General features: G+C 51.9%; 1 protein-coding gene across 1 annotated transcript; it reads left to right on the forward strand.

The window, feature by feature from the left end:
* The first annotated feature begins 8,240 nt into the window (after nt 1–8,240).
* On the forward strand, nt 8,241–13,680 carry LOC143821331 (synapse differentiation-inducing gene protein 1-like). The gene is made up of 2 exons (XM_077305179.1): nt 8,241–8,478; nt 13,267–13,680. Exons 1-2 carry the CDS (start codon nt 8,371–8,373, stop codon nt 13,417–13,419), a joined length of 261 nt encoding a protein of 86 aa, XP_077161294.1. The 5' UTR covers nt 8,241–8,370; the 3' UTR covers nt 13,420–13,680.
* The last annotated feature ends 536 nt before the right edge of the window (nt 13,681–14,216 follow it).

Here is a 14,216-nt window from a genome sequence, read left to right on the forward strand (position 1 = left end):
GAGTCCCAGCTCGCCGAGAGCAAAGACTTGGGCAGAGATGCTGCAGTGAACCTCCTGTTCCGTCTCTGCGTGCCAGTGTTTGAGCGAATGCTGTGTGAAGGGCCAGCGATCCCAGCAGAGGGCTTTCCAGGCGAGGAAGGAGCAGAGGGGGTTTGGCAGTACCGTCCTCTGCAAAACGAAGTCTGACTCCAGGGGCACCTTTAAGACCAACAAAGGAATAAGCTTGATTTTTGCTTGATTTTGTGCTAACAAGCCCACGTGGACACCTCAGGAATTTTCTAATTTTCACAAACAGCTTACGTAGGGATAATAAGCTGTTTACTCAACCAGCCCATCGTAGGCATGGAAATACTTGGAGCCTCCCTGTTGTCTCTGTCCCCTTCAAGCATGTTCTTTTGATGTTCATGGGTAATCCATGTACTGCTCATGTTCTGGTCACTATTGTCTGTGCATGTCTTCTCCACATGTGTACCGCTTTGACGCAGTGTCAGGAGCACTACTTTGGGGAGGGATGCATTCTGACATACCAAAGAGGAGCACATATAAAAATGTACGTGTTGACCAGTTCACCCAAATGGCAAGCACACAGTGGGTTTCCCTCCCAAGTGCGGAAGAAACTTTTCAAGAGCTTCACACCCCAAGTTCCCAGCAGAGCCTCAAGAGCACAAATGTTGGGAATTCTATCCCCCCCCCCCCGCCCGGATTCCCTGCTGGGAGATGCTTCCCCACATATCATCATGAAAGGGACAAAACATCTTTCAAGTCTGACTCCAGCAGCTGCGAAGCTTGATTTCTGAATCTAATTCTCCGCCAAGCCCCTTCATGGCCACACAAGAGCCACCTTCTTCTGCCTTGCTGTTTTGCATTTAGCTATTATCATTTTTTACAAATGGCATGAGTCCAATGATCAGGGACTATCTCTGGGGGCAGGGAGAGGGAGTGACGGGGTAAACGTGCTTCTCTGGTTGCTCCCTGATAAGGTTCTCTGCAAACTCTAGGAGGGCAAGGACTGCAAGGGAGGAGGGGAAGGGCGGAGTGTGGGGACTCTTTCCCATTTTGCACAGGAGCCGAGCATCCACTAGAGCTTGGAAGCAGCACAAGGGCCCTTCACAGCTGTTCTGGGCAGTGTCATTTTAGGATTGTTGAGAACTCCCCCCCCCCCCTTCCGCTCTGTTCCCTTACATTCACAGAACTGAACCAGGAGGATTTAGATGGGAGGCAGTGCGCAGCTGCAATCAGGCAATGGCATCATTAAAACAAAATCTTGGGGGGGAAACCCCCACCACAAATCACATCACCCCCCCCCCCAATTAAGAAAAACTGCATTTGGGGGTTGTAGCTGCAGAATATATTCACCAGAGGCAAAAAGAACGCTGCAGGCGGCCGGCACATAAGCCTCAAGTTGGGCTAGAAGGCTTGGCTGCTCGGATTCTCTGCCGTGAGCTCTCTGTGCGTAAGAGGCCTGTGTTTAAACGAAAACATTTGGCACTGCCAGATTTAAAGCAGCTTGGCAAGCCAAACCCAAGACCCGGGAGACACGGAAAGGGGGGGGGGCACTCCGTCTTGTGAAATAACCGTGCACATCCCTCTTTGAAAGTGCTGCTTCATTTTAACAGCATGTATTTCACAAGGCAAACAAATCACCAAGTTATAAACAAAAATGCAAGTTAAGAAGTAAGAGAAATCTGACAGCAGAGAGCAGGTCTTGGCCCAATGCTGAGGGGCAGCCCTCCGAGTGTTTGAAAAGCATAAACTCAAGTCTCCCTTCAGCTGCCCCCGGCATAAGTATTGGCAGCTCCTTCAGCCAAGTTTCTCCCGGGACTTGTTTCATCCATTTCCAGCTGACTGTGTTGCCTTTGCCTGGCCCCATCCCAGTTTGTCTGCCTCAGGGTGCTTCATCCTTTTTGAGGCTGTGGTACTTATGAGATTCTGAGAAAGAGTATGGCATGCATCTTCTCAGTGCTCAGCTCACCCCAATTGCCTGCACACCAGTGCGATCTTCCAGTGTGAAGCAGGAGAATCTGCTCCCATGCATTGAAAAGACATTATCCAATGTGTGTACAATGAGCCTAGCCTAGCACCACCAGAGAATCTCAAGTTGGGGATTTTTGCCATCCAAAAATGGGGAGAGACGGACCCTGAACCATCTCACTTGTCTCCATGTGTGTCTCAGAAACAGGGGCCCCTGAAGTCAGAGGACTCATTCTCCACACAAAATGCACACACACATACATACACATGGGTAAGAGTTGCCAATCTCCTGGCTAGGGTGGGGCATTCACCACCCCTTCTTTCCCACTACCACTTGGAGAAGGGGCCTCAGGCCAATGGTATGGTGTCACTTCCTGAAGACACCCAGAAGTCATGCCATGCCTCTCTAGGAATCACTAGAACATCTATTGCTAAAGCCATAGAGTGCAGGGCCATTCCCAGAGGGCCTGAGCTTCACTGCTGCTACTGTAGCTAGACTCAACAAGTTTTGTCAACAACTGATTGTTTTTGGCTTGACTGCATTCCCTCGTCTCCCTTTTCCTGAGGAGTTCAATGGAGTCATTGCAGGACTAAGGGCTGGCAGCCCTGGAGGCAGCTCGGCTGTACAAAGGAGTGTTCAGTTATTGAATCTGAAAGTGGTACAGTCCAGGCCCCAGTTAACCATATCTGTGAGAAGAAGGACGGAGAATTCTGCAGCACCTTAAAACCTAGCAAGCTTCTTGGAAGTTTGTAGTGACACATCTCTGAACGTTAAAAAGCCCTAAAACTTCAAGTGGCATGAATAAAATAATAGAACTTTAACCCTACACTGTTGCTTTCAGTCTAAGCCAGGGGTGGGCAAACTGCGACCCTCCAGATGGACTACAATTCCCATGAGCCCCTGCCAGCACTTGCCACAGTCTGCCCACCCCTGGTCTAAGCCCATTGAAATCAACACAATAACTAGAAGAGTTGTTTTTCATACCCTGCTTTTCACTTCACAAAGGAGCTCCCAAGGTGGCTGAGAATCACTGACCCTTCCTCTCCCCACAACAGAGAGGCAGAGAGAGCTGTGAGAGAACTGGGACTGGCCCAAGGTAACCCAGCTGGGTGCATGTGAAGGAGGAGTGGGGAATCGAACCCAGTTCTCCAGATTAGAGGCTGCTGCTCTTAACCAAGACACTCAGTCACTTTCAGTGCTTACTTGTTGGTAAATGTGCATTGTCTTACAGCCAAAAATATTGACCAATAAATTGGCCACAGTCCCCAGGGTGCTCCAGAGTGCAAGACAGATGCCCTGTCCACAAAGCACCCTTAGCAGGACTCGCTGCCTTCCAATTCTCCAGCCTTCCCCCTCCACCATGACCCCCCCCCTGATCTTCTTTTCCCTGTTCTTTAGAAGATTCAGTCCTGCCACCTTCTCCCCCAGAGTTGGAACAAAAATGGGAAGCTGATTAGTCGGCCCTGAAAGTCTCTCCAACTTTGTTCGGCCCACAGGATTTCTCCAAGTCTGGCTGCGGGGGGGGGGGGGGGATCTGGTTCTCTTCAACCCCTGCTGGCTGCAATGGAGGAGACACAGGCCAGAGTTCGGCCACTTGATCACCCTGCAGGGGAAAGAAAGGATTCTGGCATGGAGCTGGGCTGCAGCGGGTGCAGGCTTACTTAATTAGAAAATGCCAGACGTTGAAGCATCCGGTGTTTTTTCGGCTTATTTAATGTGCTCTCTGGAACTGGGCGCCTTGCAATCCTTCCCACTCTCTGCTAAGACATCTCAAAGAGGTGCTGGGACCATGGTTTCTCCACAGAAAAAAGATCCAAATACTGATGGGCACATTCTTTTAAGTTGACCATCTTCCTAATACTTTGTAACCTCAAAGAAGCTCTGTAGTTGTTTTGCAGTATAACAAATGCCTGGCACAGGGCTGGATTAGATTCAGTTCGATATACAGAATATGAAACAGATGTGAAAAGATAAAGGGGGGTGTCTCCCCCCCCCTTTCTTGGGAGTTCTTTTGCTCTTGGTGATAATGGCTAAAACTAAATTCAAGATTTATTGTCCCCATCCAACCCTTATGCTATTAAGGAACTAAAATCTGATTAGACCTCCTAACAGGAAACACATGCCTGGAAAAGAGCAGAGAGATTCTTGTACCAGATGAAATTCTGGCCAGTCAATGTTGCATGCAAAAGTGGTGAGAACCAGGCCATCTCTAGTATCTCGAGATCTAACTCGTATGAAGAATTGCTGATGATGCTCAGAGATTATTCACATATAGTTATGGTCCAAACCAGAAACAGGACACATTGAGTCCAGGGGCATTTTTAAGACCAGCAAGTTTTATTCAAGTTGTAAGCTGTTGTGTGCATGCACACTTCCTCAAGCTATTTGTTTGTTTGTTTGTTTAATTGTTATGTTTATAGTCCACCATCCCCTTCCGGCTCAGAGTGGTTTGCATGGGACATGGAAGGGCATACATTTGGAAATAAGCACACCACGTATATCAGGCAAAAACTGGTCATGAATTAGTACACAACATAACTAAGATGTTTACCAGATACACAGGTCTCACAGGAATAACAAACTAAGGCCATAAGGTGATCTTTCATTTTGGTTCAACTCGGAATGAAAAGAGCATTGTAAAGAGGTAAGAATGTTAAGATTAGAGATTAATGGACAAATGTTTTCCCATTAGTAGAATCTGGGAGTAATTCTGCCTCCAGGCCTGCGAATTAAATCCCCATCTCCTGATCTCAATTACATTGCATCCTACTCTGCATACAGTACAAACTGAAGTTAGAAACTGAAGTGAGAGCACTTTTTTGCAAGCCAAGCAAAACCAGTATCACTGTGGCAATTCAAACAGAACCAGGAACGTGCTCTTGGGGAAAATGTCAAGCACGCAATCAAAACACTGGGGCAAATCCTTCTAGTCTACAGAGGAAAGGAAACACCTTTCAGGCAGATCTGAAACAACAGAAGCTCAGGGGCACCAGCTTGGGGAACCCTGCTCCAGGTTGTAGGTGGGACGTGCCTCTAAAATAAACCTTTTTTTTTTTTGTAGCTGCCAACATACCTGACTGAGATTTGTTTCCCTCATTATATGAGGATGGGTTTTGAGAGGACATTGACTGGACAGGGCAGGAGGTGTCCCTCCCCCCCAGGCTGGGGGTGGGTGGGGAGTGTAGGCAGGGTGTGTTTTTGGCCCACACCGGGCTGGTGGGCTGTGAGGGCAAAGAGGGATTACACAGCTAGGGTTTTTATAATTGTATGTTATGGTGATTTTCCTGGGGCTTTATTGTAAACCACCACAAGCCAGCTTGGACCAGGAGTGGCAGTTAACAGATTCAATGAAATCAATCAATATCTGGTATTGCTTCTAAGGCTAGCCGAGGGAATCCCTGTACAACTCTGGGTTGCCTGAAGCCACTCTGGGTCACAGGGAAGGGCTTCCATGGGCTGGCTGGGGCTCAGGGCACTCCTCAGGAACTGGCAGGCTGCAGGGAAATGATAACCCAGTGGAAAGAGGCCGATCCTGTGATCTGCCTTGGCTTCATGGCTACCTTTCCCAGGGGAGGGTTGTCTGCAGACAGGCCATGCAGGCTGCAGGTCATCACGATGATCATCAGGGGTGGCCGACTGGTTTTCGGCTTGGATCCTGCATAGTGCAGGGGGTTGGACTAGATGGCCCATGAGATCCCTTCCAACTCTATGATTCTATCTAGTCGCTCCGATGCTTCCATTTTTTGCACGAGAGTCTCTGGCACACATCAACCGCATGTTTCGGCCCAGATTTTAGCTTCCACGGGAGCCAGCACAGACTGGAAGTCACGTCTTCCTGCTTTTTGCCCCGGCATTTTTCTTTTCGGTTCGGCTTGTCCATCAAAGTCTCAGGGCGTCCATCCCAGCAATGAGAGCAGCAGGCAAGCCTCTCTGGGAAGAGTTGGAGCTGTGGTGGCACAAATCACAAAGGCCTCGTTCCTGGCATCTGTCCTTCTCCACTGACAGGGGTGGAGCCACGAAGAAGAAGGACTCCATGAGCTGGCACTTCTGCTGGACAGACCGACTCCCAGATGGAAGGAAGTTATGTTGTCAGCAGAGGCAAGAAGGGATTCCTAAGAAACCCAGGATGTGAAACGTTGAGGAAGTGAGCCTTGAGTGCAGATCGTCCCTGCACGCGACGGGTGGTCTGCTTGTGCGCCTGGGGAGTACTGCTATTCATCCAAGCGTATTTTTGTAACCCACCCCACAGTTCACGGAGTTAATGAAAGGCTGAACACGCAGGAACGCTGGAGACAAAGGGCCGGCTGGCCTTTCTGCACATGGACCTCCGGAGTGGACCAGCTGGAGGCACGAGTGAGATCCCAGAAAAGAAAGCATCCAAGAAAAGTGTGCATCCAACCTTTGCTTGAAGACTGCCAGTGAGGGAGAGCTCACCACCTCCTGAGGCAGCCTATAGTTACATGTAGATTTCTTCATGTTAACTTCGCAACAAAAAACCATAATCGCAGGAGAGAGGCAGAGAAGAAGAACAACAGTTCACCTGGACACACACAGAGGGTTGGGGCTGACTCCGGAGCAGAGCAGAGCTTTCAGACGGCCTCCCTCTTAGAGACGCAAATTAGGCTCCAGAGATATCCCTGGTTGTTGAATGCAGACTGTGATTCATAGCCTAAGCTTTTTACATTCCAAGAGGGCCTGAATACAACATCAGCAAATGTGATGGCTTCCAGCAAGCCCATTGCATTCACGTCCCCATCTCCGCCCTTGATCATCTGGCTGCTGGATCCGTTCCCGGCTTCCTGGCAGGGCTGCAGCAGGTGACCCGCAGGCTGCAAACAGAGAGCAGGATATTTTCCCTCCACCCCCACCCATCCCAGTATACCTGGGTGCCCTTTGCACTGTCCATGGCTCCCCTTGAGGGGGGTGGGGATTCCTCCCTCTCAGAGGCAGCCATGCTCATCACAACCCCAATGGATGAAAGGGCCATGCACCGTGCAGGATGCCTCATGGATTCAGTGTCCTGGTGCCATGCTGCTGCTAGAAGCAGCAAAGGGCAAAGTGGGAATTCCGAGCATTCTGTGCCCACATGCCCCCCCCCCCAATTCACAGCAGCGTTGGGTGGGTGCAGGCGTGGCAAGGGGGACCGGGCACAGCACGGCTGCAGATTTCCAGTTCCCGGACAACCCAGCCCCAGCATAGTCCTGCGCCAGCTCTGGGATGCACACCTTACTGACAGGGAGCAGGCAAAGGGGGTGGGGGGTGGGGGTGGAATTGTACCTAGTTCTTGTTCTTGCCATGTGGGGTTGCCTGTGGGGTTGTGTTACCTTGTTGTGTACATATTTAAAGTTCCTAATCAATGAAGAAAGGAAAGGCAGTTAGCTTAAGGGGAATAAGCCATGTGCACTACTTCCGTGTGAAAATCCTTTCCCACCTGTGGCCCTTTTTGGTGGCGCTTCCTTTCTTGGTGGGAGCACCCTTTCCCCTTTCTGCCCCCTCAGCCGGGAAAGCAAGAGATGGCTCAGGGAGGGGATCCTCTTGGCTTGGGGCTGCTGCTTTAGCATCGACAGATGGACCATGGAGGTTTTCCTTGCTGGCTGTGCTCATGGAGGGGGGGGGGTCCCCGGGATGGGGTTGACCTGCCCAGAGGCAGAGCCCTGTGACCCCATGCGCTGCTCAGCACCAACACTGCCCTGTGGAGTCCTGCGTGGTTCCTTCCCATGGACAAAAAAAACCAGAGTCCAGAAGCACCTTTAAGACCCACAAGGATTTATTCAAGGCATCTGAGGAAGAGTGCTTGCACTCAAAGCTCCTGCCCTGAATAAATCTTAGTTGGTCTTAAAGGTGCCCCTGCTGGACTCTGATCTTATTGTGCTACTTCGGACCAACACGGCGACCCATTTGAACCTTCCCATGGAGTCACGGAAACCCTCTCTGTCCAGCCTTGCCCTCTCCCTGGACTCCTGCAAGTTGAGTTGGGAATTTTCCCTACGCAGCCTCATCCCGAGCTCTGTGATGTCCCTGGTCCCCTCTCCCCTGCTCCATCGTCCTCCCCGCAGGGCGGTCAGCCTGGCGCTCTCCCTCCAAAGGCACCCCTCTGCGGAGAGGCCTCCTCATGGGGGAGGGAGGGAGGGAAGGCTCGCCAAATCCAGCCGCCACCATCCCTGCTCTCTCCCGCTCCCATCTCCCCCCCTGCCCAAATTCTGCTAAATTCAGCATGCAAATGTGATGGCTTCCAGCAAGGCCAGCCATAGGATACTAGGAGCCTGGTGGGCTGGGACGGAAAAGGAGGGTGTCGGCCGGATGAGTCCTGCTGGGGCCCGGCCAAATTGCCTGCATTCTCCCTTGCGCCTTCGGCTGAACCACAGCGCACTCTTGGAGGACTTGGAGAGGGGCCGAAGATGGAGACGTCCCACCGGAACATCCCGACCTACCTGGCCCTGTCCATCTTCAACTTGCTGTGCTGCTGCTTCCCCTTGGGCATCGCGGCCTTGGTCTGCTCTCTCCGGGTGAGGGGCTGGGCCTGCCAGGCAGGGGGCGGAGGGGGCGGGAAGGAGTCCTTGTCCTTTCCAAGGGTCCCACCAGTGTCCTCGTGAGCAGAAGGGTTCTGGAGTCCCTCTCCCTCCCGCTGGCTTCAGGGACGCCTCTCAAAACGAGCCCCTGTTTGTCGCCCCTGGAAAGCAGCAGGAAACCTTGGAGGCATCTCTGAGGAGTCGCATCTGTCTTGGGGGGGGGGGGGGGTCTTAGCAGAGGTTTGGGGAGAAGTGAGAGGGTGATTTGTTAAAGCTGTAAGCTGTGGCCTGTGCGGGGCATGGCTCAACTCCCCACCCCACCCCCATTGCACCTCTTTTCTCCCCAGGCGTCTTTGGGGGGGGGGCTGTTCTCCAGCCTGTTGAGCCAAGGGGGAGTGCAGCGGCGCGCGTGGGAAGCGCATCCCTCACTTGGCCCGGGCTGGTCCCGAAGGTGGGGGGGGGGCTGGCTGCGGCCGCCCCCTCCTCTCTCCCGGGCGTTCGCTGCCAAGAGGGCGGGAGCTCAGGCCAGCCCCCCCCCCCCCCCGCGGCCCCTCTGCTCCTGGGTGGGCAGCCTGCTGGAGGGGCCTGGCCTTCCCTTGGCGCCGTCTCTGCGGGGCAGGAGAAAAGCGACCCGGCAGTTGTGGGCTGGGACCAACCCCGGTTCGCCCCATCGAGGCCCCCGGCGCCGGCCCGAAGCGGGACTAGCGGAGCTGCCTGCGACGGAGAGATACGGAAAGGCGACGCCGCCCTTCGTCGCTGCTTCTTCTTCTTCTTGTGGTTTTTATTGGTTTGATATTGTAAACCGCCACGAGACGGCCATTGCCGCGAGTGGCGGCATATAAATATAAATTGAAGTATCCATCAGTCAACAACCTCCACGACGGGAATGCCGTCTGCCGGCGGTGACCCAGCTGCTCCTGGCATGTAAAGAACCTGGCAGGGCGAGGGATGCCAGCCTCCAGCTGGGGCCTGGGGGTCCCCCGGAATTTCAGCTCTTCTCCAGACGAGAGAGAGCAGTTCCCCTGGAGAAAATGGGTGCTGGGGGGCGGGGGGCGAAGACTCCAGGGCAATGTTCCCCACGCTCCACCCCCAGACCCCTAGGAGCTGCCTCGCCTCGCCTCTCCCGCCGGCGGCCGGGGGAGACCTGGCAACGCTTGCCGTGTTGGGGGCGCGGACAGGGGAGGGAGAGGGGGCGCCCGTCCCCTCGGGGGGGGGCGGTTGGCCTCCCGCCTCCCCGGTGAGATTTCTGCCTGGCTCTTTCTCTTCCCTGCCCGCGAGGCTGCGGCGCGCCAGGACCGGGCTTGGCCGGCGGGCAGCTGCTCTCCGCGGGGCCCCTGGGCCGGGGAAGGGCCTGCAGCTGCGGCCCCTTCGGCAGCGCCCAGCCCCTCGGCCCCCTTCCAGGGGCGTTGCTCGGGTGGCGGGCGGGGCGGGGGGGAGCCCCTCGGGCTGACACAGATTTATTTGCATGAAAAATGCACCACTGTTACAATCAACTGATTTTTAAAAAGTGATCACAATGATTACAACTGATTAAAAAAAGCCCTGCGATGCAGCACATGACAAGAGTGTAAGGAGAACAGGCGTAAAATCAGCTGAAGGCGAGAGGGCTCCATTTGGAGGAACGGCAGACGCTGCTTGAATCCTCCCAGTCTCCAAGGAGAGGCAAAGCCCTGCAAGCTGCTATCTAGAGATCCTGTAGGAAAATTAACGCAGGGCAATATATAACGGCTGAGTTAGTCGTTGCAGCCCCTCGGCTGTATGGGATGATTAGGGCTGGACTTCCCCTGCGGAATGCCACCCTCCCCACGGTGCTCTGCTCTGCTCTGCTGTGGAATGGCACTTCTCCAGCGGAAAGGAGGCTGCTGTGGGAGAAACATGGCCACAAAAGTGTTACTGGGCATGCTTGAGAAGGGGTCATTTTAGCTTATTGTATTGTGGGGTTTTAAATGTGCAACCCAGCTTGGCTAGGAGTAGCAGGCTATAAATCAAATAAATAAATAATAGTACCTGAGAGAGAGAGAGAGAGAGAGAGAGAGAGAGAGAGAGAGAGAGAGTTTCGGCTTGTTTGACATCTCTGGTTGAGAAGATATCAGTCCTGCCCTGCTGCTCAAGAGGTGGCCTCTGTCCACTCCAGCTTACTCGTGCAAAAAACAGGAAGCAGCCTGAGATTTCTTAGCCAAGGAGGGAGACAGGAAACAGCATAAGCCTCCTGAATAGTCCCTATCCATTGCAGGGCATTGTGGCATTTCAGAGCATTTTTAAGGGAGATATGAGTAGATTGGGAATCAAGATTCCAGAGAATTGCATATGCTTTTTAAGCATTTTCAATTCCTTTCTTCCAAAAGGTATTTTTAGAAATTTTTGCACCTGGCCGATGTGATATGTGGCAGTTGGTAAGGACACAGACCTTGGACAATCAGTGATGGGCTGCCTTTTGCAGCAACTCACAAAACCGAGGAAAGGCTGAAGAGACAGGGACTTCCCATTTTAGAAAAGACAGGAGGGACACGACAGAGACATATCCCATTATGCCTGGGATAGAGAGAGAGGACAGAGACAACTCCCTCCCCCCCTACCAAAATGCTCTGTCCAAGGCATCCAGCGAACCTGATGGGCAATAGGTTGAGGACAGACAAAAGGAAAGACTTCTTTACATAGCAAGGGGTTAAAATGTGGAAGTAGGGATGGCCTTAAAAGGGATAAGAGATCCAGGGTGGATAAGTCTACCAGTGGCTAATAGTCATGACAATTAAAAGGAACCTCTGAATATTAGAGCCAAGTCAGGCCTCCTTGCCCCGTGCTTGGCCCTCCAGAGGATCTTGCTGGCCCCTGTGTGAGACGGGATGCTGGGCTAGATGGACCCTCCCTGGTCTGACCCAGCAGGGCTCTTCTGGTGTTCTTATGAAGACCTCAGCCTCTCTGCTGAGGAACCGGTTGGCCTCTGTGTGAGACAGGACGCTGGGCTAGATGGACCTTCACAGGTCTGACCAAGCAGGGATCTTATGAGTCCCATTCGTGGGGGAAAAACCAAAACATTTTTGTTTGCACAGACTGGGTGCTGGGTGCCCTTTCATCCCTGCCATTCATGTAAGAAATCATTTGGATTGTCTGCCCTGCAGGACCCAACGGCACATCCATGATCTGGGACGATCTGATCTGATCGGTGGGCCTCCAGGGTCAGAAGCAAAGGGCCTGCTGACCACAGCCGGGGCTCTTCTGGCTGTGTCCCCTGCCTTGTGGGATGGCCTTGTTTACCTAAGAAACAATCAGTGTAGCTTGAGATGAAGCCCGTTTTATTAATCCACACCTTGGGCACAACTGCTTTCCCTCTAGGGATGCCAACCTCTGGGTGGGACCAGGAGATCCCTGGAATTACAGCTGAAGTGATCCGATCCCCTGGAGACCCTGGCTGCTTCAGAGGGCAAGTTCTAGGGCACGGTTCCTCTCTGCAGTTCCCAAGCCCCACACTCATTTGACCAGCCCTGCAATTCTCCAGGAATTTCCCTTGCAGAAATTGGCAGTCTGCTTACAGTCTTACAGTAGATGAGCAAGAGGGATGGGCGTGTCCTGCATAGTGCAGGGGGTTGGACTAGATGACCCACGAAGACCCTTCCAACTCTAGGATTCTATGATTCTCTACTTTCTTGTATGTTTGGTGTCAGATCAGATCTGATTATTGTGTGAGATTGCTTTTTCTTCCTTTGCTATTTTACTAACACTATTGTAAGCAACACAACAGTGTGTGTGTGAGTGTAGAGTCCAGGGGTACCTTGAAGGCCAACAAGGTTTTATTCAATTAAAGGTCTGACTGTCGCTGCTGGCAACAAAGTCTTATTCAAGGTGTGAGCTTTCAGGTGCGGTAACACTTCTTCAGACAACGGAAAGGAAATCACCAGACTACATATATAAGGAAGGAGTCAATTAGAAATAAATTTGTAAGCAGCATCATGAAAATATCCAACCGATCTGCAGTATAATGAAAATGTCTTGCAGATTTAAGAGCTTTGCTAGAATTACAAGCTGTGTTTACATGGTTAGCAGGTTATCAGTCCTTTGGATTCAACTCCAGCTCAAAAAACATAAAGGTAAAGGTAAAGGTATCCCCTGTGCAAGCACCGAGTCATGTCTGACCCTTGGGGTGACGCCCTCCAGCGTTTTCATGGCAGACTCAATACAGGGTGGTTTGCCAGGGCCTTCCCCAGTCATGACCGTTTACCCCCCAGCAAGCTGGGTTCTCATTTACCGACCTCGGAAGGATGGAAGGCTGAGTCAACCTTGAGCCGGCTGGCTGCTGGGATCGAACTCCCAGCCTCATGGGCAGAGCTTTCTGCTGCCTTACGACTCTGCGCCACAAGAGGCTCCAAAAAAAAAAAAACATAGTAGAAGGAATAAAAATGTCCAGATTAGTGATGCACTCCCAGTTGTACAACAGAGCAATTAAAATGTGTGTGTATGTGCACATGTATGCCAGTATCCATGCCTAGACATAAGGGAATGGTATAGGCTTGCCAGCCTCCAGGTGAGGCCTGGAGAGATCCCATAATGACGCCTGATTTCCATACAATAGTGACCAGTTCCCCTGGAGAAAATGGTTGCTTAGGAAGGTATTTGGTATTAGACTCCACTGAGGTCTCCCCAAACCCCACCTTTTGGCAGGCAAGGACTCCACTTCCCAACTCTCCTGGAATTTCACAACTTGGGGTTGGCAACGGGATCATCCTCTTTGTCCCATTCGCCCTTCCAGTTTTAACCTTCTGGCTTCTTTCCTCCCCCCCCCCCCTGTAGGTGGAAAATGCCACCACTGTTGGAGACGTGGATCGGGCCTCCAGGTCGTCTCATGCTGCTCGCACACTGAACATCATTGGGATTGTCCTTGGAGTCATGAGCATCATCATCATCATTGTGATTTATGTGGTCGTATTCAATAAGGCAAGATGAGTGCTCTGGCCCACACCCCGAGAAAGTGGTGCCCGGCCGGCCGGCCCTCGTGGGTGGATCAAATATCTTCCGGAAAGAGTGTCCCGGCCATTCCAGCCCCCGGCCGGCAAGAGCTGTCAGGCTCCTCTGCTGGACCCAGCGATCCCCAAGGTTTTCTATCTAAGGATTAATTGCTTTGCCTCCTTAAAAAATACTCCGCCGCCTGTTGTGTGCTCTCAGAATGTAGCAATTTGTACCCCAATAAAGCCAACTTGTCACACAGCTCTTGTTGAGTCTTGCCTTGTGCCCAGGATTATAAGCAGAGCTGGAAATAGTTGCTTTCTGATATCGGGGCATCACTTTTAGAAAAACAAACAAACAAGGGAGCTTTGAAAAATAGTCTAACTTGCTTTGTGGGGGGCGTGGATTCCGCAGTGCAGCTGCTGCATTACCGAAATCTGTAAAGATGTATTGATTTATTGATTTATTTATTGATATGACACCCTCCCCAGAGGCTCAGGTGGTTTACATAAAACAATCCATGGAAACAATGTTATGGAAACATGTTATGGAAACAATCCATAACATATAGATAACCATAACAGGGATACTATTAACACTGATTATGAAACTATTTAGAATTGCCAGTGGAGGAAACTAACAGACAGAGCCCCTGAGGTCAGGCCAGTGGCCCACCAAGAAAAGCAGCCTCGGGAATTCAAAGACCTTCTTTATGCAGAACATTAGGAGGAAAAGAACGAGACTCTTGTAACCCCTGAAAGACGGGCACAACTAGTAGCACTGCTCCGCTTCAGGCA

Source organism: Paroedura picta, chromosome 12 (assembly GCF_049243985.1).
Source record: "Paroedura picta isolate Pp20150507F chromosome 12, Ppicta_v3.0, whole genome shotgun sequence".
Lineage (NCBI taxonomy): Eukaryota > Metazoa > Chordata > Lepidosauria > Squamata > Gekkonidae > Paroedura > Paroedura picta.

Coding starts and splice junctions, on each gene's coding strand:
- LOC143821331 (XM_077305179.1), top strand. CDS start 8,371: ATGGAGACGTCCCACCGGAACATCCCGACCTACCTGGCCCTGTCCATC. Junction 8,479..13,266: donor CCTTGGTCTGCTCTCTCCGG/GTGAGGGGCTGG, acceptor CCCCCCCTGTAG/GTGGAAAATGCCACCACTGT.